The sequence below is a fragment of the Pempheris klunzingeri genome, chromosome 11 (genome assembly GCF_042242105.1).
Source record: "Pempheris klunzingeri isolate RE-2024b chromosome 11, fPemKlu1.hap1, whole genome shotgun sequence".
Lineage (NCBI taxonomy): Eukaryota > Metazoa > Chordata > Actinopteri > Acropomatiformes > Pempheridae > Pempheris > Pempheris klunzingeri.
In genome coordinates, this window is record NC_092022.1 from 15,243,268 (window position 1) to 15,271,058 (window position 27,791).

A 27,791-nucleotide genomic window follows, 5' to 3' on the forward strand; every position below is an offset into this window, starting at 1 on the left:
TTTCGGGTTTGCAGACAGGTGCAGGAGTCATAAGGATATCATTACATTATTCAAGTTTACTTGAAATATAACTGAACATAAACAGTACCGCGGTTGGTAGTGTCAGATCTATGATAGTGGAACAAGCTATTGTCTCCTCCAGTGAGTTGGAACTCAGTCTTATTCGTACAAACATATGGCCATCACACCCCAAGGGGACCACGGGAAGGTAAAGAGAGCTGCCCTTGGATGTTCATAATAACATGTCACAGGAGGGGGTTTAAGGTAAAGATGTCACAAAGACATGAAGATGTACAAAGAAAGGCAAGTTTTAGACTATTATTTTAAAAGATGTGACTGTGATCCTAAAAGAGCTAGTGCAGGAGAGGTATTTTTAAATCAATAGCAGAAAATCAATAGTCGTGGGTCAGTCTATTCATTTTCTTCATCTCCTTTCATTTTCTGTGAGTTTGAACTCGTGAACTAAACACTCGCCCCTCAACATCAGCGACATTCAGAGGGCAGCAGATATTTCATTCTTTAGATCTTAACAATAGTGTGGTTTTATTTCCATGACATGAGCTGGTTTGACATTTCTCTACATCCTTATCTGTGTATCCCATGGCAACAAAGCCACAGTGCAGCCTCTGATTGGTCCCCGAGGGTTCTGAAAAAAAAAAAAAAGACCATAGGCTGTTCCATTGCTCTCGCCTGGCTCGGGAATCTGATCCTCTTTAAACCGCAGGGCGCTCCATTGCTTTTGCCTGCTGAGAAGTCTGCTTAAGAGGGGTGACGTGAGGCTGCCCTGACTCCGGCCTCGTCTCCTCAGTGTCCTGTAAACATTATTTCATCTGATCTGACACTTGCAGCCATTAACATTCATTACTGCCACTCTGCTCAGAGCAGGGGATAAAAGAGACGGAGAGGACGAAGGAAGGGAGAAGAAAGAAGGGAGGAGAAGAGTTCAGAAGAAGTAGAGACACATAAAAGAAAAAGAGGATGATGAGATTGATCTAGGAGGGCACAGGAAGCTGGCAGAAGAGATGATAAAACTCTGGCTGTTCCCTTTTTTTTTTTTTATTTCAGTCCGCCCCCTGCTTTTTTTCACATTTCAAATGATGTGAGAGTCCTCTTACCTTTGGCAGCCAACGCAAACGAGGACAATAAGGATGGTGACCACAAAGGCGGATGCTGCTGCGATGGCTCCCAGGAGCAGCAAGTTTTGGTAGGTAGTGTTGTCGGCATTTCTCTCTTGACTGTCATCCATGACAGCCACTGCCTCTCGCTCACTCATTCACTCACTTCCACTCGAGCTCAAACTCACACAGACCGTCTGCTCAGGAAAACCTGCAGAGATACGAGGGGTGGATGACAGAGGAGAAAGAGATACAACATGTGAGTGACATGAGAGAAACGAACAAACTGAAGAAATGCTACAGGGAGTTAGGTGAGAAACGGTGTGTGTGTGTGTGGGTGTGGGTGTGTGTGCTTGGTTTGCCTCTGGCTTTTTGTCACTGTCTCTTTCTGACATATCAGTTTCTATTTCTGACTCACTAGGAGAATAATGCACAGAAAATAGAACACCTTACAAGGCAGCCAGTATGAGCATGCCAAAAAAAGGTTTCATCACACTCTTTCTTTTTGTTGTTAAAAAAAGATCAAATGATACCGTAACATTCATTTGACTAGCCGGCGAGATTCTTGTGTTAGTTTAACAGGAAAAAACCAACTGAGCTCCCCAGAGTGGTGTCTCACTGATGGAAGGACCAGATCCACTGCTGCTACACTTCATTTCCTGGCAGAACACTTCTCTTTTTTCTCTAATCAACAGTGGCTCAAACACTCACGACAATATTTTCAATCTTTTAAACAGAGGTACGTTGTAGTGAGTGAGTGTTGTACCACCAACAAGGCAGCACTTTCACCTCTCTTATACCTCCCTGTTTCTCCTACTGCTCTGACACACAAGGGCAAATAAAGTCTCCACAAACACCCACTCCACGCATTCACACACACACACTCAATTTATGTCAGAAAAAATGATCGGAGGCGATTTACATGTGTTTTCTAAACTACTGTGTCAGTTTAAACAGATTTGTAGACTTCTTTGACTTCTTCATTGTGAAAGTAAATACTTTGTATGGTTCTACATAATCTGTGTAGGTAGTTAAGATGAGTGGGTGTAAGACAAACATATATAATACTTTTCACTCCCCTAACTTTCAGAGTTAGCTGGAGTGAAACCAGATATCCATTGGGTATAAATATCTAGTAACAAAAGAACTACACCATGTGGAGCAGCCTCATTTTCTTTTCTTTTTCTTTTTTTATTTTTCAGGGGCGTGTCAATGGCCATCGTACAGTTTAGGCCACATACACAAAAATCAGCTACTTTATAAATAAGCTAAGAGATGGTGCAACTGGCCAAAATGTTACTTGAGTAAACAATGTGCTCAGTTTGAGGTGCAAATATGCTCACAATAACTGATTTATCAGCACAAGACATTTGGTATTTTGAACAGTTGTCCAAACCTGCACATTTTCTAGGCGCACAACAGCACATACATGTGTACACAACATATGCTGTATATTCCTTAGTAAACAGAGACAAAAGTATTAGATTAGAGAGAAAGCTGAGCATCAGGGATCCAAATGACAAAGCGAGCAGTGAGCAGAAAGAGGTCATAGCACGCTACTGTATATATTGTGTGAGTGAGGGAGAGGGAGATTGTGGAATATACCACCACAGGATCTGGCTCTGGTTTCTGTTTCTTGGAGATAAAACTGCATCTTTTTTTCTCCCCATGTCCTCTTTTCTTGGTCCCTCTCCCTCTCTCTTCCTCCAGATCTCCTCTCCTCCTCCTCCTGCTCTCTCTCTCTCTCTCTCTGTCTGTCTGCCTGACCCTGCAGATATGTGAGGCGATGCACGGCGAATGAATTAGCAGAGCAGAGGCCTCAGACAGCCCTTTATGGAATAGACAGGCAGGCAGGAAGGCAGACCGAGAACAACGCTGTGGAGAGAGGAGAAATGAGAGGGAGAGAGTGAATGAAAGGGAAGGGTAAGAGAGAGGTGATGAGACGCAGGAGCAAATGAGTGGGATGAAAAGACAGACAGGTGGGAGAAGATGCAAGAAAGCGGGGGAAGACAGAGGAAGAGGGGAGCGCACTTAAAACGCGAAAGAGGAACGAGGAGGGGAGGGTGTGATAAACAGTGGGGGAGGGAAGAGAGAGGAGAGAGTGATGAGACGAAGAAGAAGAAGAAGAACACAGTGAGAGAAATAGCGGGGAAGCCTGGGAGAATGTGCGATGAGCGCGGGGAGGGGGGGGGAACAGAAAGAAAAAAAAGGAGGAGGCAATGAGAAGGAGGTCATCAGCGGTCTGTTTCTGCCTGCATTTTGTCAGCCCCCTTCTGAAATATTCAGAGGAGAAACACATACAAGGGGTGCGTTTCTGAACTGCCAGCGAACACAATACAGGATGGGAGCACATGTCTAGCAGCATACTTAACAGTATGTGAAGCTCACAAGTGGTGAACAAGACTCCAAAGGAGGAGAGGCAGTTTCTGTACGACGCACAACGCCCCTGCAGCACGCTCGACAGTGACACAGTTAGGGTGCATGAGTGTTTATTCCAGCATCTGTCTTCATTTCAGAACATTATGACTAAAATGATGACAATGATAATAACAGCATATTGAGAGGGATGACGATGGCAGTGATAGCCCTATTGATGGCCGCTGCCGGTGATGATTCTAATAAAGATGTCAGTGAGGATGATGATGAAGGGTGCAGCTACTAATACCAATGGTAATGACGGTGATAATGAGGTCAAACTGAGAGCTGTGAAGACGCGTTGAGGGGCGGATGCAGGCAGCAGCGCTGGCAGAGCAGCACGCAGGATGCAGCAGTGCAGCGCAACCACAGGGTGGAAGGTTTCCTCTGTGTCTCGCAGATCACACGGCACGGAACAAAAAACCATGCACACCAGCTTAAAACACTAGATTGTTGCGTTGCAAATCTAACTACAATCTTTGGATTACGCAATCACTTTGCAATGGAAAAGTCAAACCAACAGACTTTTTAACCCTCAAATGTACAACTGAGGTCTGACAGACTCTGCAGCCTCTTCATTATGCAATATCTACTCAACAAAAGCTAATTGTAGTTTCTACCCCAAGTTATGCTTAAAATAGGCCGCAGAGAAGAGATTCAGCTATATTTTCATGTGCCCTAAAAACTGTTTTTGCGACACCCAAAGGTTTATATCCTTCATTTCCAGCTCTCGGCTTAAGCAGACACCATTTCATTTAAATTTCCAGCGCTTATGATATGAAGAATATAATATATTCTTTGAGGAGTGCATCTATCATTTACAATTCTGTCACAACACGCCACATTTCGGTTTAATCAAAAAAAAAAAATGGGTAGCGTTTCTGTAGTAACAGAATTCAACAGACTCTGATATTTAACATAATGGCGTTTTTTTCTTGTGCAAATAAATGCATATTGCAGTGTTTTTAATGTGTCATCTGTTTAATTAGATTTTTAAATGAGTCATTAATTACTAAGGGGCTGTTTTCTGAACGATGCTGTTGACGATGAAAATATCTCACTGGGGTCTCTTGGAGAGCATCGCTACCTCAAAAGTCTGCCATTTTTTTTAGGTTTAAAAATAAGCGTAACCTGGTTTCAGTCACATCTCAGGGATGACATTTACATTTACAGTTACATTTTGAATTACAACACTAGTTGCTATAAATTGTTAATGCTTTCAGTGAACTAGAGATGTTGGCGTGGCTTTTCTGTGTAGGACAGCTTTTACTGGAAAAGCAGGAGCACTGAATAGAACTGACTTCAATAACAACAGAGCCAAATGCTGTTCAAAGCATAAACTAGGAAGCTTTTGGGAGGCTGAGTGTATATAAAGTATATTAAGTTTAACCTCAGCATTTCTTAGGTGGTTCCCTACAGTCATCTAAAATTAAACGAATCTGCGCAGCTGCTGTTCTCATTCTTGTGTACTGGGAGGCTCTCTGATAACACTTCACAGGTGCTCTGACGTCTGATTGACAACCAGCAAGGAGCAGAATTTTTTGGAATATCAAGTGCATTATTGTTACCACAATGAAACATATGGAAGGGTGAATCAGGGAAGACGAAGGAGTCAAAAATACTATATACTATATTCTAATTTAATTAGTACTGATTGAAATAGGGAAACATTTCAATAAGCTTGAACTCCTCAGTGTTATGAGATTCTCTTAAAAACACCAACAGCAAAGTGTTGAGAAAATAACAAAAATATACAGTGGGTACGGAAAGTATTCAGACCCCTTCACTTTTTCCACATTTTGTTATGTTACAGCCTTATTCCAAAATGGATTAAATTCTTTTTTTTTCCTCATCAATCTATACACAATACCCCATAATGACAAAATGAAAAAAGTTTTTTAGAAATTTTTGCAAATGTATTAAAAATAAAAAACTGAAATATCACATGTACATAAGTATTCACACCCTTTACTATGACACTCAAAACTGAGCTCAGGTGCATCCTGTTTCCACTGATCGTCCTTGAGATGTTTCTACAACTTGACTGGAGTCCACCTGTGGTAAATTCAATTTATTGGACTTGATTTGGAAAGGCACACACCTGTCTATATAAGGTCCCACAGCTGACAGTGCATGCCAGAGCAGAAACCAAGCCATGAAGTCAAAGGAATTGTCTGTAGACCTCCGAGACAGGATTGTATTGAGGCACAGATCTGGGGAAGGGTACAGAAAAATTTCTGCAGCACGTAAATGGAAGTTCAGAACCACCAGGACTCTTCCTAGAGCTGGCCGCCCGTCCAAACTGAGCAATCGGGGGAGAAGGGCCTTGGTCAGGGAGGTGACCAAGAACCCGATGGTCACTCTGACAGAGCTCCAGCGTTACTCTGAGGAAATGGGAGAACCTTCCAGAAGGACAACCATCTCTGCAGCACTCCACCAATCAGGCCTTTACGGTAGAGTGGCCAGATGGAAGCCTCTCCTCAGTAAAAGGCACATGACAGCCTGCTTGGAGTTTGCCAAAAGGCACCTAAACGACTCTCAGACCAAGATTCTCTGGTCTGATGAAACCAAGATAGAACTATTTGGCCTGAATGCCAAGCGTCACGTCTGGAGGAAACCAGGCACTGCTCATCACCTGGCAAATACCATCCCTACGGTGAAGCATGGTGGTGGCAGCATCATGCTGTGGGGATGTTTTTCAGCAGCAGGAACTGGGAGACTAGTCAGGATAGAGGGAAAGATGAATGCAGCAAAGTACAGAGACATCCTGGATGAAAACCTGCTCTAGAGCGCTCAGGATCTCAGACTGGGGCGACGGTTCACCTTCCAACAGGACAACAACCCGAAGCGCACAGCCAAGATAACGAAGAAGTGGCTTCGGGACGAGTCTGTGAATGTCCTTGAGTGGCCCAGCCAGAGCCCAGACTTGAACCTCATTGAACATCTCTGGAAAGACCTGAAAATAGCTGTGCAGCGACGCTCCCCATGTAACCTGACAGAGCTTGAGAGGATCTGCAGAGAAGAATGGGAAAAACACCCCAAATGCAGGTGTGCCAAGCTTGTAGCATCATACCCAAGAAGACTTGAGGCTGTAATCGCTGCCAAAGGTGCCTCAACAAAGTACTGAATAAAGGGTGTGAATACTTATGTACATGTGATATTTCAGTTTTTTATTTTTAATACATTTGCAAAAATTTCTAAAAACTTTTTTCACTTTGTCATTATGGGGTATTGTGTGTAGATTGATGAGGAAAAAAAAAATTTAATCCATTTTGGAATAAGGCTGTAACATAACAAAATGTGGAAAAAGTGAAGGGGTCTGAATACTTTCCGTACCCACTGTACATCCATAAGTCCGCTTAGAAATCATAGAAAGAACATGCTCCTTATAACTACAGCATTTGGCAGAGAATCATCATGTTTTTACGTTTTCTTCAGTGTCAAAGTAATCCATTGATAGCTGTTTGTACATCCATGGGCACATTACAAACAGGACCTGCTGCTGGCTAATTCATCATACTTGTGACTCGTTGGCAACAATACCTCCTGTTTACATCCTCCAAAAGCACCCAAACTATGGGATATGTAGTACCAAAATTTAGAGCATGTGTATGCCCAAAATCAACCTTGCTATTGTATATAAAAAGAACTTGCACTACAGCAGGGATGTCACACCAGGGATCACTGATCTAGTGGATCACTTTTTTAAAACTTTGAATATCGATACCAGTATCTGCAGTTTGGAGATATCTGTCTCTGAGATTTCTGGCACTGACTCTGATTTTTTTTGTGCTCAAAATGTTTAATAATCTTTAAAATCTCCAACTCTTTTCTGAAACAATACCCCATTTACTCAGTTACACGACCAAGAGACCTCTGTGAAAGCAGTTTTAACTGAAACAGCCCTTTTTGAACTCTTGACAGTGAAGACTGTGTGTGGAAAGAGATGCTAGTGTTTCTCATATTCTCATAACCTTGAGCAGTACAAATAAACGTAATTCAATAAAATCAAGTTCCATTCATTTCCTCTGTATTAGGGTAGTGGTGGTGGGTGGTGGCAGTGGTAGATATCTTAAAATCTAATTACATATAATAATATCTGCACCACAGCTACAAAGCACTTTGGGTAAAAGACAAAGTATGTTAATCTGTTCCGCTGAATTATATTTATAGCATTTCTCTAATGTTTAATGTGTTCAGATCACATGACTGAAAAGAGTTAAAAGTTCTCACTGTGGTGGAGGTTTTGACTTTGCATACACACACTGAGACAACATTTTAAGCTGATATTTTAAACATATGCATAAAACGGTATATTACACCAGTGACACTTTACACAGCTCACAGAGCGCGACAGAGTTCATTCATAGTAAAACAGATTCACTCAAGTCTTGAACTAAAACCAGTACAGGACTCAAGTCCTGAAGTACAAATATAAGGGTACTTTATTTGAGTTCGCTTTTCACTTTCTTCTTCTACTCCACTACATTTGACACTTCAGCTTACTAATTAAACATTCTCATACAAAACATATGAAAGGCACCAAACTACCCAAGAATACATACAAGTACAGTTGAAACAGTAAGTCGATTAATCAATTGGCCAAGTGACAGAAAATTTATTGGCAACTAGTTTGATATTAATTTCAGTCATTTTTCATGCAAAGGCACAAATGTGAAGACCTGCTGCTTTCATTTTAATTGTTCAAATCATTTTAATTTATGTATTTATTTTCAATAACAAAATGATCCAATGCTATAATACATAATAGTATAGTAGTCAAAGGGGACATTTTTCTGGATTGATTTTTTAACTTTCTGATTATATTTCATTATACTTATATATATTACTCGTAACAGTGTATTTTTACATTGTATTTGTACTTTTACTTGAGTAAAGGATCTAAATACTTCCTCCACCACTCACGATGACATTGCATACCACAGCTGCCTTTATATATACCGTTCCGCTGTCAGAATATGACCCATATGACCTTGTGCTCCTCCTCACCTGAGACCAGCAAACATCTCCCAGGTAGGTTTTGGCTTCACACTGAGCTGGATACTCTCCCTTGTACCTCCCATCCAAAGCTGCCTGTACTTATCACATTAAGACTCCCCAAAAAGCCTCTTTTCCCTCTCCACATTGGATTAACAAAGCCAGCATCCATGCAATTTTCCTAATTGTACCCAGAGATTCACAAGGCCGATATGTTCCCATCATGTTCCTGAGCGCAGCTTTCAGTCTCTGTCATCACATTAGGACAAATCCAACTAAGTGATTATTATCAAGGGCAACAATAGACTAAACCCTCGAGATATGAGGGTTGCTGTATATGAGTGTGTGTGTGTGTGTGTGTGTGTATGCAGGGGGTACAAAGCATGACTCTTGCTCAATAAATGAATTAAATTAACTAAGTGCGTGCCACTTCACAGGCTCTACGCAACCAAGACATCAGTTACAATCTTTCAAGCCTCATCAGGCAGTAAGAAATACTTTCAATTACATCACTGACCTGTAACTGGACCTCAACTTGTAAAGCAGACTGTCCTCTACATGCCCCACCTTCAGATCAATCTATCACGCTATCTGAAGATCAGGCACCGATGCGCACAGAATCTGTGATGGACAGAAATAAATGGCAATGAGAGAAAGAGGGGAGTGTAGAGGACAACATGTCTTCCAAAACATTGCGAGGCAAGTTCATCAGAGGCCTGGACTACGGCACATCTGAGAGGAGATGAGAAATCACATCATGTCCACAGCAATCTCTGGCCCCACGGGACACCACTGCACCGTGCATAACAACATGGAGTGATGGGGAGACAGAGAAGAAAAAAGGGAGAGAGAGGAAGGCAGAGAGACGGTGGGAGGTGGCAGTGCGGGGGGGGAGGTTACAGCTTAACCCTCTGACATTTTTGCCATCAGCTGCAATGCCTATCTCTAAGCCTCTCACACACACACACACACACCCACTGAGGGCTAAGACCTTGTACCCGCACTTGGAAATTCAGTTTTCAATTTAGTGCCTATCCCAAAGTGACCTGTTATTACAAGCGGTCACATAACCAAGCCAGTGAACATAACCTGCAGAGCTATTTGTCCTGGACTAACATCCTAATCTCATAAGCAAGAACAAATATGATCTGGAGTCTGCTCAATGCTTTTGGCAGCATCCTTCTCTTAATGAGTAACAGTATTAAGTGACAAGTGTGGGATTATCTCTACACAAGTATTAAAAGGTGATCCTGGCTTTTGTTGCTATATTATGTGTACTTTTCTTTTCTCGAGGACAAGGTTGGTCATATTCTATATTTTTAATGCCAATAAATGCCATTAAAAGACCAAAGCCTGATATTACAGGTTCTTCTTTGCCACAGACCTCTGTTGTTGTCCAAACAACATCAGCTGACCAAACTGTTCCACTGGGTGACATAATCATTCATTACCACAAACATGGAATGTTTGGTTTTTTTTCTTTATCAAAATGTATCACAGAAGCAAATTTGAATTTAAGATCTGGTTGATTTGACTAAGAGTAACATTTGGGCAACTTTTATCAGTATTACATTATCAAAACATTAAATAATTTGTTTATAAATCAATCATAGAACACATATTTTACATGACTGCACTTGGAACTGCTGTGATTGTGATGCTATTTTTGCTGATTTGTCTGCCATATTTATGTCTGTGGCATGACGATGGGGAGGGAAAAAAATGATTTGGAGTCTTACAATGTTAAATACCTAAACATTTGTAAAATCCACTCTCTTCTATTCTCAGCAGAGGACAGTTGGCAGCTCCACTCTGGCTGCTGTTGGGTATAAAGCACTGTTTGTTTTATCTGTTCCACACCCGATCGCGCGTCTGTGATGTCCTCAAATGGCAACCCTTGTGTTTTTTATTTTTAGAGTTACACAGGATTTTGACATTTCACTCCTTTGCCTCATCCTGTGTCGCATGGCGAAATCTTTCCACCACAGAACAACAAAGAAAATCCCAACGGTTGCTCAACAGATTTCTTTGTTTCTCTGAGTTTGGGGGTGGATGTGAGTGTGTGTTTTAACTGCTGAGTGCAGGATGTGCAAAGCAAAATCTACCATAAATAGGGGCTAAGTATGTGATAAATAAAACTCATTTATACACATATCCTGAAACCCAATGCTGAATGGGACCATTTACTTTTGATGAGTATGTAAATTTAAAACCTGAGGGGAAGTGTGTGTGAGAGAGTTCCATGTGTAAAGAGGTAGCACGGGTCAAGCGAATAAAAATGGGAGGAATAGACTAGATACAGTTTGTTCTATCTCTGCTTTCTGAGTGCACAGAGGACAGTTCCAGTGAGAGACTTCATAAGCCGTGAATACAGTATAGTGCTGATCCTACAGACTCAGGCAAAGCAAGACCCCATTTTCCTCTCACTTGACTCGACTTAATTAACCAGAATGAGTCAGAAGCAACATTCAGGATTTAAGATTTATCCTTATGGGATTGGGGATCTCTCTCTCTCTCTCTTTGCTGCTCTCCCTCTTTCTCTCTCTCTCTGTTTATGGTTGACTTCAGTGCTAACTTCCTGCTCATTACTTTAATGATGGTGCTACTGTGAGCTTATGCTCACGAGTGCAGTTTGCGTTTTAACACTGCAGTTTGGGAATAGCAAGAAATACACACATGTATACGCACACACACACACACACACACACACACACACACACACACAAATTCATGCGTACAGCGACAGAGAATCAAATGGAATCCAAATCCCACATATGCATTATGTATGTGTGTCGTAGCAAAAACAACTAGCAGCCTTGTCGAAAAACTTCCAAAATCCAAGATTCTTTCATAGTTTGTATCAGTGCGCAACTTGTATGACACCCACAGTGCTCTGTGACCATGCATACACACTGAAAATGAGAGTTAATGACAGAAGGAAAAGTAAATGGGAAGCTGGGTAAAGAGTGGCAAACATCTTTTTTCTCCTCTGAAGTATCAGCCTAACTCCCAACATAACTGTAATACAGAGAAAGAGTCTGACAGACAGATATATCCAACCCCAGCTCTCTGCTTTTGCTTTAGATGCATTATTCATCTGTGTGCCAATTTGGAGGAACCCTCCCAATCCCCCAGCTAGCACCAAAAAGAGGAGAGGGGAGAGAGAGAGAGAGAGAGAGAGAGAGAGACAGAGAGACAGGCAGACTAGAGAGAACGAAGTCACAGCGAGAACGTCAGAAAAAGAGAAAGACGGTAAAAGACAGAGGAGAGGGAGAGGAAAACACCAGAACAAAAGAATAAGTGAGACAGATGCAGAAAAGCGGGAACAGGAACGGCTCAATCTCTCAGCTGCAATGTAGTGAAACATCCAAACAGGATTTCAAATGATCCAGGGAGACTTCTCCCTATATGTTTTGATATTCCCTGCTCAGCCTGACTTGTCTGCGCAGAGCAGATTAATGACGATTTCCACGCTAAAGACTCTTAACCCTGTCGAAAACGCAGAGAGAGCAAAGACCACGGGCCTGGCGCTCACTTCTTTTAGCCTGAAACCGAACTGCGCACTGTTGTTAAATCTCAGTCACACATGCTGCAGTATAATAAATGCCAGTGCAAGCACAGACGCAAACACTTTCATAACTGCATGATGACGCCAGGAATTACCATTTTTGTTCATAGCGCGCTCTGTCATCCTCTTTTGCTATCTCATGTGTCTTGACAATGTCAGGATCATACCAGGATCCCTCCCAGTAAACCACATCCGCGCTGGCAGCTGGTGAAGCTGTCCATCCTGGGACAGCCTGCCCCAGATTTAACCCCACACACTCAGCCTCCGTCTCATCCTTGCCCTCTTTCCAGGTTCGCTACCTATTATGGCAGCAGGCTGTGACATGTACAGACCAGATCCTCTTTAACATCATAGCCTAACAGAAGATAAAGTGGTCATAGCTCATAGCAGCACCTCTCCACCATGATGGATGTGTGTGCGTGTACGAGGGGGAAGGGGTGTGGGGAGGGTAAGTGTGTGGGCTGGATCAGTAGGATTGCTGTTTAATCTGCCGCCGTCTCCCCATAACGGAGCTCTGAGCTTTTAGACCTAACAGCTGGTTGCGTCTACCCCAAGCCCCTGTTACTGCGCTACACAGAGAACTAACAGGCTACCTTTGACTGTGGACACCTACTAAACTCACGATTTAACAGTGCTTTACACTAGTACTGTACAGTAATATTCATCTGTATGAAATCTGACATGTGGGGCTGGGTTCATTATTTTACACAGCCTCGCTACTATGTGATCATCGCTACTGTAGTGTTACGAAATAGCATTAATAGCTGGTGCTGCTGTGAAGGGCGTTGGCTCACGCTCCTCTGCTGAAGGATCTGTCAAACTGTGGAGCTGCTCTGAGGATTCGCCTGTCAGATTTGGCCTTATTTGTCAGTTTGCTGTGATTCTGCTCCCTCAGCTTTGTCGTGTCACCATTCGGATTGCTTCAGAGGGCTCCTGGGAGTCACTCACATGGAGAGTATATGCCAGGCCTCGTAGCTGATTTACATCAGGTCAGTTTTTACCGAGACAGACGGAATGCTTAAGCTCTACCAATAACACTAGTTATGGGGATTTAAGCAACTATGATAATCTCCCGAGGTGCTGTCATCACAATCAAAAGGGGCTGCAAAAGTAGGTCTCATCTTTCATATAGCACCGACGATTTATTTTAAACTCTCAATATTGAGGATGCACTGCACATTTGCAGATCAATTTGCACCTAAGAATAATCTTCTTTTACAACTAACTATACTGTACACATACATCATCAAAATTATGCCCCTGTGCACCTGCAAAATTCATTAAATGTAAAAGGAGATGAGCAGCTATATGTTGACTGTATCCAGTGATGAGTTGGTCATATTATAGAATAATTTATTGCTTGTGTATAGCGATGAATACAGAAGATAAGGAACTTATCTTCAACAACAATCTTCAAACAACATTATTTTCCCATATCGTTCAGCCCTCCCCATCAATGTCACAAATTCAGCGCAACATCTGATGACCTCAGGATTACACCCCCTCTTACATGTTCACATAAAACAGAAACACAAAAAAGTCAGACAAGCACGAGTGCAAACAGAACGACACACACATACACGTGTAGACCCACATGGCAGCGCCAGTTCCCAGGTCTCAGGTGGCGAGTGATGTTTTCACACTTGTGTGGGGAGATTGCTATTTCTGCGCGGAGCCAGATAACTCAATTATTCATCGCGGATGCTGGTGCACTCACTTTACCTCTATAAGGGAGGGAGCGGGTGTGTCTTGCTCAGAGTGCGTGTTCCACGTGTGCATGTCTATGTATGCATCTGAGTGTGCGCGAGGAGACCTCCGACAGAAGATGAACCGCTGACATGCCACACCACACAGCGGGAGAGCAAAGAGGCTAGAGGAGACAAGGAAAAGAAGCTGTCATAAACATGGCAATCAAAGAGATATGAAGCGGGAGGTGAGGATCAAAGAGCAGAAGGAGAGGAGGGAAGGAATTAGTTCCCTTATCTTCTCTCTGAGCCAACTGTGCACCTTCCAATCCTCTCTAGCTCAATAAACGGTTACAAAGAAAAATACTTTTTGAATTAGCAGCAAAACTGAAACTCAGCCACCATCGCGTTCAACCTTACTGCACAAGGGGGCTTTTTCGGCACCTTGTGCAGTCGTGCTCCTGTGGTCTGAAACTAAAGCACAACATTTTGAGGCAGTTACTGACACGTAACAAGTACTTGTTATTGTTTCCGCACGTTGTTTTTTTCATGACTTTTCTACCAGCTGTTGTTTACCATAAAGTACAGGTGAGAGAATAGGTATAACATATGAACGAGGTGCGGATTCAAACATGCAACATAGTTGGTGCACTGTACAGTACATGTTGGGTTTGTGGGTATGCTCCCACTTAGCCCCACACAGACTTTTACACAGCAGAGTGTAAAGGCCGTGGCTCTGTGTGTGTGCACATCAGTCCACAAACAGCTGCCGAGGGCTGCCCCCAGAGCACATTTATCACCCCTGACACCATATGGAGTCCTGGGTAGTCCTGAACAAACACACTGCACACTCATAGCCTATAGACACAAATACATGTCAACATATGCACACACTCCGCATGTAAGCAAAGACAATGACACACACAAAGACAAATCTTTGCTAACAAACTATTAGGCACGAGATAGATATTCAACCTCCGTTAAATGCACAGACACAACTTAGAGTTTAGATGAAGATTTTTTTTCCTATATCTGCACATATGTTGTGTCTCTCGACATCAGTCTCTGACTTAAAACAAGTGAAAATGTGCACATATGCGACAGACACATAACTCTTTGTCAGTGGCAGCCCATCTCCACTTGTGCTGCTGCGCTTATTTCCCTGAGGACAACTCCGCAGAGCCAATTGGAGCAGTTACACATGTCGACACTTCCATGGAACCATTTACCACAGCACACCCGCCCAGCGGCTCTTTTCATCAGCTTTACAGTCTGTAACTCTCACACAGACACGTAGACGGCATACACATGCTGGACACACACAAACTCAGCTGTTTCATCGTATACACACACACACACACACACACACACACGCATTCACACACACTTCCCTCAACTTTAATCTTTAGGCCAGGCAGAATCTATGAGTGATTTATTTTAAACCATTCCCCAGGGGTTTATGGGACTGAGCCAGCACTCAATCTGATCACAGCATTCGCTTTCTATGTCAGCAATTTATGAATCCTCCCCCTTAGCCTGAGATTGTCTGGGTGTGCATGCGTGTTTGCAAGCACGCTAATGAGGAATAGAGAGAGAGGTGGGAAAAGGAGATGTGGAGAAAGGGGGGGAGACACAGGAAGAATGAACTGGCACTGTAATGAGTGTATACTGTAAGTTACCATACTGTTGGTAGCACACGCCCCCATGGTTATGGGTGAGTCACTCTCTGCACTTGCAAGCTTGCATCCACTCTTGCATGCCTCAATATGCTGTGCTAAATAACAGTTTCTGTCAGTGTTTGGCTGTGTAAAATTTAGCAAACCCCAAAGAAAGCACAACATGAACCTCAGCTGCTCTGTAAAAGCTGAGCTCTGACACAACAAAGCCGACGCGCGACACACCACTCAACCGTCACGCTAACATCTCCCATTCACAGCCTAGTACCAAGTACCATCCAGATGACTGTGTCTAATTTTCACTGGATATTCCATTTCCATTTGAAAGGTGGTTAGTGCCCATTGAGCAGCGTTATCGTAGCTGTGCAGACAGAGAGAGGCTGCCCTGCTCCTCCCCGACTCAGACGGAGAAGCCATCGATTTGATTCAGTCTTTTAAGCCAGGTCAGCCTCAACAATGGCGGCTTACAGAAAAACCATTACCCTAGGTGAATTCTGAAATGTTAACCTGCATGCATGTTTGCCATCACTCTCCCTCTCTCTCTCTCTCTCTCTCTCTCTCTGACTATCCTACACAGCACCACAGATGGAGCGGAGACAGGAGAGCGAGCTCTGTGGGTTGCTTCTCAATGGAGCATGCAGGCTCCTCTCTAGGTGAGTCATGCTGCCTTTCTTTACACTTCTTGTCCAAGGCCACCTACCTTACACCTCCACTCTAGCGCGGCTACAGCCAAGTTACTACGCCTGCTCATCCATTACGCTACTCCCAGCCTCTGACACTGTACAGAAGTCACAGATGACTAATTTGATACAGCTCAGATGCCTGCTGCTGCACTGAAAATGATGGGTGGTGTTTCAAGCAGAAAGCCATAACTTCTGTTAGTTACTTGTATCAGTGTTTCACGTGTGTCTGATTGAGTGATGTTAGAGGTAAAGAATGGCACCTTTACTTTGGTTGGACTGACAGTCACTGTGATCTCTATCTCATTCTGATAGACAATTCTGACAGTTCAGTATAAAACGGTTCAAACCACGAGCAATGATAGCTGCATATTCATTATTGAACTGGTGAAGTGAAACTTTTTAGAGGTTTCAATGGTTCAGTCAATTAAACAGGTTTTGACATAATCTGTAATCTTTTGACAGAAAAAAAGAAGCCGCAGTGGAAACAACTTGCTAAATTAAATCTAACATCATGCTGCTTCTTTTGATAAAGTTATGTACAATATAATATCATCTAGCTGTTCATAAATTACCTTACATTAAACTCACAAGCTAGATGTCCATGTATGCATACATCATATATTCAAACATAGCTATATACTTAAATTTAGGGCTGCAATTAAAAAAAAATGTCAGTACTGATTAATCGATGATGTTTCATTTTAAAAATGCCCATTATCAATTCCCACAGCCCAAGCTACCATCTTCAAATGTCTTGTTTTGCCCAGCCAACTGTCCAAAATCTAAATATATCCAGTTTACTATCTTGTATGGCCAGATCCTCACATCTGAGAAGGAAGAACTTTGGCTTTTTTGCTTGAAAAATTACTAAAATGAAGTTATAGAAATAGTATTATATGTAAATATCGCTCTCAACAGTGTTTTGATTTCAACGAGAAATGGGACAAAAATTACATTACATTTATATTTGACAGGCATCGCTGGTCAGTATGCAAGAAGATAATCACATCTTTAGTGATTTTACTTGGTGTTCGACCTGCTGGCCTCGCGTGCTTGATGCCAGTGAGATGTGTGTGTGTGTGTGTGTGTGTGAGTCGGGTTAATATAGTGCATAGGCTCTACTAATTGGGTTAGTGCACGGCTTGGTTAATTGGGTTAGCAGAGATTCTATGACAGCGACCATGCTGACAGACCCAACTTGCTATCGATCAGATGGGTGAATGAAGGGGGACAAACACAACGGGTGCTTTCACAAATGCAAGCACATGCAAACACAATGAACTACACATACACATGCAAATGCACGCAAATGTGTTGGATTACACTGGAACTTACTGCCCCGGCTCAATTCTGACAGAGGAAGGGAGGAAGAGTATAGATCCCATGAAATAAAATGCAAGAGGTGCGGAAAGTGATAACTGGCATTTATAAAAATGGTAGCAAATGGCTAAATAAATATGGATTTGTGTGTGTGTGTGCGTGTGTGTGTGAAAGAAAAATAAATGTGTGAAAGAGAAAAAGACAGAGACCACTTGGGACCTCAGCTCTCTTTCATGTGGAGGTGAATACATAAATAATAAAATCAATTCATCAAAAACCGCCCAAAATAGTCCCAGCCGCCCTTCTTTCAATAATATGCACACACAAAGTATCATACGTTCCGCATTCTTCAAAGTTACATTAGTTGGTAACAGTCTTCAAATTTAATAATACATTTGTTAAAATGTCATAATGATGACAAAAATATCTTTTTTGCGCCAGTTGTAGAAGAATTAAAACGGCCTGGTTATAACAGTCGTCCTGATTAAAAATGTCATTTTACAATAAAAAGTAAAAGAATAATTGACAGTAATGGGGTTGTGTGTCTTTGGGCTTTGATGTGCTGCTTGCTTCTGTAGCTACCCGTTATCAGATGGTAGCTAGGTGCAATCTGCGAGGTGTCGGGGGAGCGAGGAACTAAATAAAGATATTTTCAAGGTTTTCAGGCACCAAGAAATCGCAACCCCAGTTGTGTCACTTCACTTCCTCGCTTAACACAATCTGCTGCCTCCTAAAATAGCTCAGTGTTTCTCTGAAGCCAGGCTCTTGACTTAACACCAAGATAGACAGATAGAGTACATGCAGCAAAAAAGACTATGTCAATGCAAGAAACCACAACATCCACGCTGCGACGAGCACACAAACCTACTGCAAGATCTGGAGATTCATTTTGTGTGATCTTGCCATGTGATAAATACACACCGTTTTGGCTGCTTAGGTTCAGTATGGGAAGATCACACAACTGTGTCAGTGTGCTCAATATTTGGCCCTGCGACATAAAGTTTATGACCTTTATTTCACTTTTAAAAACCTCAACGGTATAACTGACCTCACAGAGAAAATGTCAAGCCAACGTGTTTGACACCAGTCCTCATGTAAAGAGATATTTCCAAATCTTTCAAATTGTTGAGTGCCAAACATCATAATTTAAATGAATCAACCCCCTTTTTGCTTATGTTTTAATTTTGCAGTGAACTATCCTTTCAAGCCGAAGGCAGCCTCTGGAGTGGGGTTCAGCTGATGGGATCTCTCTTTCCACAAGTCACTCTTATTAAGCAGCACCACTAAAAGCCGGAGGATTCTCTTACTAAGCCAATCAATATAGGATCTGCCTTGCCATGGTCCCCAGGGACCTTGACTCCACCCTTCATTCTTCCTGTAGCTTTCCCTGTCCCTGTAGTCTCACTCATTCATGGTAAGCACAAGGGCGAGGTGAATGTTTATGTGTGAGCGTCTGCATTTGTGTGAATCTGCACACACACACAAGACAGATCTGATATCAAATGCAGCGCTATCTCAAACCTCAGGAGGTGAAACAGGTGAAAACAGTCCTCTGAGGCAGAGCTGAGGAGCAAACCGCCTGTTAATGAATAAATAAACACACAAGTCAGCATGAATGCCCCGCTGTCCTCATGCTCTTTGAGTGCATGAGGCTGATCTTCCATCGCTAACACCTGTGTGACTGTCAGAGGAATCAATAAACAGCTACTGTTGCAAAGGTGAACTCGCCCACTAGCGCACACTGTGCTTACACTGGCTGCCTGTGTCTCAAACAGGAAGAGACATTTCTGGCAGAGCGACACACCTCATATTCATGTTAATGCCATAGCTGTGTTGCCAGTTAGAGCAAAACATACAAATACATGCATACTGATAATATGCAAACACAGACAGATGGCTTAGGAAGGTGTAGAAACACATATATTTGGACAAACACAGCCAAACACACTCATGCACGCAACATTACAACTGCACTAGAAAATGTACCAAAAGAAAAGCATAAATAAACAATCATATTGTGGTTAATTATTCCCACGGTTACTTGTCTATGAGCAGAAAGTTATTTCTTTTCCCTTTTGTATTGTTTCTTGCTGAGATATTCCCTCACAAGAGAGTTTTCATTCTGCAATCAAGCTGCTGCACATGATGGCATCATTAAATTATCTCCAAGTGCTGATGCAATAGGCCCGTTACTAACTGCAGTAATGTTTGCTAGCTGATGGTGTGAGTTTTTAGTTGCATTATGAACACTACATACTCATACTGCTGCTCCGGTTTGTTGCCACTTAGATAGAGTTTGCAGGGTGGAGGTGTGATGCAGAGTCTGAAGAAACGCACCTGTAACCAGCAAGTCGCTGTTTTGACACTCAGCCCAAATCAAAGCATGAAAAGTGGTTATGTAACCCTCTCCACTTCCTTAAAGCAAGAGCAGGCAATATTTTTATAGTAAAGTATACCGATCTAACAGAATAAAACACAAAGCAGAAGTGCGATGGCGAAGAGCATCCTGTCTCCGCTAATGAGGCACAAATGATTCGTTCTATTTGCGCAGATTAAACTGTTGTTGGTATAAACACTTCTCCACCCACAAGAAATGACAAACTCAAAACTTTGAAATAATGAAAGAATGAAAAACAAAACTGTCTCCTCTTTTTTCCAGCATAGATACAGAGTACCCAGCTGCACTATGGCTGTGAGGCTTTTTCAACAAGGCACTGAGCACTGAGTGAAGTCCAACAGCAGAAATCTGATGTTACATGTAACAGCACTGAGCTAGTTCTCCACATCTCGGCAGAAAAACAACCCAGAAAGAAAAACAGAAAGGCACCAATACTTCGCTGGTCTAGAACCAAGAACTGCTCGTGTCAGCGGCTTGGGGCAGGGTTCAACCAAGAGCAACTAAAACTGCGGGACCGTCATTTTTAAAGAAATAAAAACCTGAGCTTCAACGTGGATGTGAAAATCTAAACAGCAGTGCTCTGTGGAGGAGACAAGCTGTCTGCTTGCACTGTAGGTTCGCAAAAGCCAGGAGCAACACTTGTAAACAGACGATGTGGTCTGCCATTGTTGATGTTGTGTATGAAGTTGACGCTGGCGGTGCTGGGAAAGCGGAGACATATACAGATGTACACAGTAATGTAATGACATGGCTCTCAAAAGCAAACCATTTTTGCGTGGATGGAAAGAGGGTAAGTGCTGTGCATTCACAGGGCAAAAAAAGGTCACACTGAGTCTGACTTGATGTCGCTTCAAATTATGACTTTGCACCATTACATTTCCGTGATGGGGCTAAGCACCTGATTTGCCAAATATTAAATACCTCATGCTCTTTAAAACAAAACAAAACAGAAGGTCTGCTCTGGCATCAAGGGCTCTAATCTGGATCTGGATGAAAAAATCCAAATAATAAATAAATATACAAATGAATGAATAAATAAAATAAATACCTTCAGAGCAGAAGTGTCCACCTTGGTCTAAAAATAATAAAGAATTTGAAGGCGTAGCTCTGTGACTCAAATGTGAAGCTTGTTTGGAAGTTCAAACAGCTGGGGCATATGTGACAGACAGTGGCTGTGATAAATCATAAAGATAACTGAAAAGCCGCACACACACACACATTTATGCAAGAGGTTTTTATTCACCATCACCAGAAGGCTAATAACTCGAAGAGCACCGGTGATACTAAATATGGGTTGAGGTTTGAGGGGATATTTCCTCAATACAGACTATAATTCTAACCTCAAACTTCACCTGCTGCTGCTGAGACCCTGAGAGGTTTTACAGCGGGCTCCTTTCCTTTACGTCGGATAACCTGACGAGGACATGACGGTTTGTTTTTTTTAACTAATTACGCAGAATAAAATTTGTTGCAGCGTGTTGTAGATAATAAAGCACCAAAAAACTGGCACAAGCTTCAGGACAGGGGCATGTTTTCTCTCAGTTCATGTGGTCGGCTGCCAAATGTGAACAGACAGAGGATGGGAGTACATCACCTACACACAATAATGGAACTGCACTGCTCAGACAAGCATGTTGTTTCACGTTCTTGTATTATGATTGTATCACATTGGACATAACTGGGAGTTAACAGCATATCTATGTAAATCATCGCTTTTTCTTTGCTGCTTTATTTATTGTGTTTGCTCTTGTATACAGTCGTGTTCTGGGACATTATGCTGTAATGCTGCTGAGACGTGAATCAATATTTATGAATTACAGTCCTCCTACTGTAATGGCAAGCTTCTGCAATGCTATACCTTGCCTGAAATGTATCTAGTGAATAGTGAGATGACAGATGATAAGCTATCCATGCACTTGGCAGTTAACGAGGATTCTGTGAAATTATATTTTAAATATACAAAAGTCAGGACGTGACAAGAACTTGTGGGAGTCTTGAGACACAATGTTCTGTGGTGTGAAAAAGACTTAGGTCTAACAGGTCAATGCCTTCTTCTTTCATATTTTTTTTTAAGAGGACAGTAATTGAGAGTATCAACAATGTGCTGTACCATCACTTTTGTGGTCTCTGGTTGCTATGGTGATCTCATAAAATTAAGTATTACATGTGCTCACAGTCAATGTTCTGTTCGCCATTGGACGTCACAGAAGTAAAAAAGAAAACTACTCCAAAACTATTCTTTCAGCTCATTCATCCCACTTATATCTGCTTGTTGTGCCTAGTTGTTGATCTCATTCTCACTCTCTTTCTTCAGTGCCCATTTCCTTGTTTCCTCCCTTGGCCTCGGCACTGCCTCTTATTGCCCTATACACAGCATTAATAATTGAGAGCATTTTATGCAGACAGTGAGTTTTGGTGCCCTGAGCTCTTTGGTCACGGATCCATGGCACTAATGCTGGGTGGCAGGCCAGTTTGAAGCCTCGCACTCCAAGTCCAGGCTAGGGCACATCTGTCTGGCTGACTGGCCAATCTACAGCCCCCCGATCCCTGAGCTATTATGCACACAGCTGACATACACACACGCATGTGCGTGCACACACTTTCAGGATTCACGGACCATTTACTCTGTGATCTGTACAGCTCGCATCACACTTTTGCACCCTTTTCAAACGACCAAAGTCGGCACACAATGACTGACATTTTCCAAACCCTAAATAACAATGCGCCGATGCGCCTCTGTTCTCTCTCATAAACACAAGTCTCATTTAGAGGCACACCATCATACACTCACTCTATATGTAATATAGCTGGCATAGAATCACAGCTTGTATTAGAAAGAATTGAACTGTTTGGCTGAGAATGTGTCTGAAACTGAAGTGCATGTAGACAATGGGAGTGTGTCTGAAAGACTGATTGTGTGTGTGAGACTATGATAACCTACGAGAGAGAGAGGATGACTGTGAGCACGAGAGAATGACTATGCATCTGTCGGGGAATATGAAAGTTTAAGAGAGTGTTTACTTGAACAGGAAGGCAGTTTAGATTGTCAATTCCTGATTGGCTTACAGCACCTGTACCTACTAAGAAGATGTGAGGTCACCGGCACCATGATTTGTCTGATTATTCACCTTCTCCACCTTATGGTTTTAAAGAGCTGTAAGCCAACTAGGAACTGAGAGTGTATTACCATTCACATTTCAATCAAACTCACACACAGCTATTCTAAGTAATCACTCTGTTTTGCACACACTATTATTCTCAGTCACACACAGTAAACTATCCTTTTCTCTTGCAGTATATTCTTATGGCACGCCTTGCTTCATTCACACACATTTGCAAACTGAATTTGTGCGGTCCTTGTTTTCTCACCCAAAAGATCAAGTGTAACATCTGCACATTTGCTAGCTAGCAACACATGCATCACTTATGGGTGCACAAAGTGAGCCTACATGTATGTCTGTGTGACAAGAGTACAGGCTGTTCGCTGTATGTGCTGGACAGAATAGGAGTGTATACAGATTATGATCGTGAGCACAAGAAACCGTGACTGTGGATGCGAGAAGTTATGCTAGTGTGTATGGGAAAGTATGATGATGCTGTGTGTGAGAGCAGGTATGATTTATGGCCTAAACAGCCACTCATGAATATTACTCTTTGAGGACCATGTCTGCATGTGTGTTTATGAAAGAGAGAATGTAAAATATGTGTACGCATACAAGCACAGGAGATGAAAGGGAGTTAAAGCATGGAAGATGAGGTGCAGGTGTGCAAGTGAACCCGAGAGAGTGTGTTTATTTCTACGAGATGAAGGTAGGGAGGTAGGGTGATGGGGTGGCGGGTGGGTGAGGGAGGAGGGAAGGAGGAGGGAAAAAAGCGCTCCAGTCCTGTCGCCTTGGGTGCATCAGCAGCAGGAATTGTTCTCTGCCCTGTGGGGGCCATCTGACTGTTCTGTCACCCTCCACAGAAGGCTGACTCTGCCTTAAAGTGCTCGGCCCCACGTCTGCGGTTCGACATGCTTGATGTTTAATACATACACTGGGAGAATATTGAGAACGCCTCAGGAGAAATGCAGTACACAGGCTGTAAGGGAGACAGGGTTTTTTTTTGTCAGTGTGTAGAACAACCAAGAATAGAGGAGCTCCTGTACAAAGTGTGCGTGGGCAGGCTGTGAGCATAATTGCCCGGAATTCGAACCAAAGCTGGAGCTCCATCGCAAATTTGAAATATACGAGATCCAAGAGTTAAGCACCTCTCAACAAAACGCACTTGTAGTTAAGTGGGGGACAGCTTCATACTGGTGATTGCGTAATGCACAGACTTACCCGTGTCAGGATATATACATCACATTCATGCGTGGTGTTTCAGTCAAAACAACAGTGGTGAACTTATCGCGGAAGCTGAAAAGCTTCTCCCAATGTGCTTCTGTACTTGTGCAATCAGCATGGGTATGGTGTAATTCAGGGCATCACTCCCCAATAAGGCAGGAGAATGGGCCTCAGGGGTGACCCTCCTGCTTAAGTCAACACAATGAGTGTAATGAGGTGAGATACACACACACACACACACTGAGGCATGCACGCACACACATGCACACTGGAGATGGGAACCCTTGCTGCATAGTAAGTAGATTTCATTCATCTACATGCACTGAGCCTGCTGTAGAAGTTCTCCTCATATCCACACATTCAGCAGCACCGCAAGCATTTCACTCCATAGCTTATTACAGGTAAGACCATCATTACACACTGATTTAGATACACAGTTGTGATCAGGATTAATGCTGCTTAGCAATCATGTTATTTCAACATAGACAGTCTTAATTTATGCCAACAATGAATCTAAAACAGACAGAACTTGTACGTGTGTAAAAAAAAAAAAAAAAGTCAATAATAATATCAATTTGATGCTAAAAGCCTCTGTTTGACATGTCTGCGTCTCATCTCATGCACCTACCAGTCTCTGAGCTCATCATTTCTGAGTCCATAATTAATCAACCCTGCTGTGTAAGTAGGACTGGTGCCTCTCTCTTATCATCACGTACAGCAACCCACGCCCTCCGGGCCATCATCATCGGATTAATGATCAGCGCCTGTGATAGGAGAGCCCCTCACAAAGGCTTTATTAATTAGCCTCGCAACGACTCTGTGACCGCAGTGTGCAACACATGTTCACTCTAATCAAAACTTTAAAGGAAACACGATCGACCTCCCAATCACCCGCTGTAGCGCGCTGCATGATATTAAACCTTGATGCGCGCATGCATTAAGTTACGGGTGTGTGCAGGGAGAGAGGGGGGGGGGGGGGGGGGGGGGTGCACCATTTCCAAATTAGCAAAGGCAACTTTCACACTTCGCTGACCAACCGGTTATTGCTGCACTTTACTAAGAAGCCTATGAATGATTGATCAGACAGGTAGGATCGACTAGGAAATAATTCAGAGGCGATAAAGAGAGCCAGGCACGCTGAGCGGGCCAGAAAAGATGCCCAGATGTCACCAAAAGTGGCACCCCGATGGAAGAGGCGCAGATCGGATGTATTGTACTCACTCGCCCCCCCCGGTGTGTTATTGGAGCATCCCGGTCTCTCAGGGCCGGCTCTTCAGATGAGTTCTCCTGGGACAGCGCGCCTTGATCCTCACTATCATTCTTTGCGAAGCTCCAGCCTCCTCACAGCCGCCCCTTACTCTTCTTCTTTGACATCATATGAAAAATAAAAAACAGCTGCATGCCAGTGATGAAATTCGCCTGTACTTGTTGTTTCGGGGTTACAGTCGTCCGCCTCTCAGTATGTGGAGCAGAAGTGACAGCAGCGGATTCCTATTTGAGGGGATGCTGACGCGCAACCGGAGGGGCTCGCCTCCTGCCTTTCTCATCTGGCTCCATCAGCTCTCGGTGAGGCTGCACCATGTGACTGAGACCGCTGTCAAGACACACGGAATAGCAACACGTGTTTCCGGTGATAGCCTTCAAAATAAAACGTTCATTTACAAAAGGTTCATGATGTGCAAGAGTCTGGAGAACAGCAGCCCAGCCCATTAAATCAAAGCAACAAATGAAGGAAAACCAGTAAAATAAAAAATAATTTAAAAATTGCACAAAATATATATGTATATATCATTGGGTCTACGTTAATTAGAATTTAAGCTTGAGCTTCAATTTTAGTTTATTCGTTCAGCTGAAGGATTGCATGTAACAGTTGTAGTGAAGAAGCTGCCACACTTTTATACCCAAAATATCAAACATAATTCATACCACCTTCATGTGAAGCAAAACCCGTCGTGTGTCTTCACATCAACACCAGAGTGAAGCATAGGATCAGAAATACTAACAGTATATGTCTGCTTGTATAAAGTGTGCCCATTCCTATGTAAATGTCTACAAATTGGTGTGTGTGTGTGTGAGTGTGCAATCTCACTACTAACAATCTTTAATATTCTTAAAGTTTAATCTATATGGTATATCTATATTTTATATACAACATTACCATATACTAATGACAATAAGCATCCCTCTGGTAGCTTTTAGCCATTTTCAGCTAAAGCTACAGTTAAGGCTGCATTGGATTAAACCAGGGGTGTCCAAACTTTTTTCACTGAGGGCCACATACAGAAAAACATCCAAAGGGCTGGGCCACTCACTAGAAGTGACCTATATTGCTAACTTTAATCCACTTGAGGTGATGTATATATCGCCTCACCTCTAGTGGATTAAAGTCAGCAAAATCAATCAAATGTAGGTAAATTCTGCTTGATAACTGAATATGATTCAAGAAAAAAAAAGCCTTTCCATTAGTGAGCTTTCATTTATTAGTTACGGTACAAGCTGGTCTTTGCCTTGTAGGCTCTTGTTCAGTGTGTTCAGGTGATCAGTGAGATCCACTAAAAATGCCAACCAGAGAGGGTCACTGAGCTCATGAAGACTCCTTCTCTCTTCAACACTGGTCCATTACTGATCTCAGGGAATCAAACCGCTGCAGCTCAGAGCCACGACTTAGCCAGCGCACATGAGAATGGTAGAGGAGCCCCCCACCACCACCACCAACACCAACACCCCCACCACCACCAGCAGCAGCAGCACCAGCATCTGCTAGAGCCCTGGTGCTCGAATTAACAGCCTTACCTCCACTTTCTTGCCCCTCCACGGACACCGTAGATTCCTTTGCACTTGTCTGTCCCAGCTGGAGCCCCATCCCTCCTACCTCCACACAGCTCATCCCATTTAAGTCCCATCATGCCAACTGCACCTGGCACAGCTTCAAAAACATCCTCACCCGTCCTGGTGCTCTTTAGACTGCTAACATCAAGCAGCTCCTCCGTAAAGCAAAAGTGATCGTCATTAGTTATTAGCTGTGCTCTCATCGCACACCGTGTCTGAAACTTTCTACACTCACTTGCTCTCTTACGATTCCTTAATTCTGCCATTTTGGGTCACCTGTAGCAAATTTCTTCTTCTATTACTCATTTTATAGAGAAGCTGCCTCGTTCAAGACAGTTACTCCACCTAGCGGTGAGACTAAGAAGTACAACACAGTCCAGCGCAAATTCCATGTGTGGGCCGTATTACAATACATTTTTCGAACTTTTTCCTGCACAGTTAGTGTTAAAATCGAGGAAACGGGATTTTTATTCAAAAACTACCTGCTATAATAAACACAATTTGCATTTTTGAAGTTTTCATAAGCACAATTTGTTTTCTTTCTTGAGCATCTTGTTCTAATTGGCTAAGATGATGTCTGGTCACGTTTTTCCATTGATCAAACAGTAAAGAAGAAAGACCTGACATTATTTTACAGTGAGCGTCTAACCAACGCTATGCTTTTATTTTGAAGGATACCTACCTCTCTTCCTGTATTTTTCCAGCTTGTTTCTAGCTTGACGCACCTGTGAAGAGCCCCATTCAATTAAAACCGACCTCACAGACGAGTGCCTCCAAGC

At 42.8% G+C, this 27,791-nt stretch overlaps 1 protein-coding gene across 2 annotated transcripts in view; it reads right to left on the reverse strand.

Annotated features, from left to right (window-relative positions):
- LOC139210235 (CCR4-NOT transcription complex subunit 3) overlaps nt 1-25,669 on the reverse strand; it is a 36,703-nt gene extending 11,034 nt beyond the window's left edge. For both annotated transcript variants that reach the window (XM_070840244.1, XM_070840243.1), the window contains exons 1-2: nt 25,405-25,669; nt 1,116-1,326 (exon numbers count right to left, since the gene is read on the reverse strand). In XM_070840244.1, the coding sequence (XP_070696345.1) occupies nt 1,116-1,273 (158 nt within the window). In that variant the 5' untranslated portion in view covers nt 1,274-1,326; nt 25,405-25,669. The remainder of the gene's footprint in view (nt 1-1,115; nt 1,327-25,404) is intronic.
- Between the last annotated feature and the right edge of the window lie 2,122 nt (nt 25,670-27,791).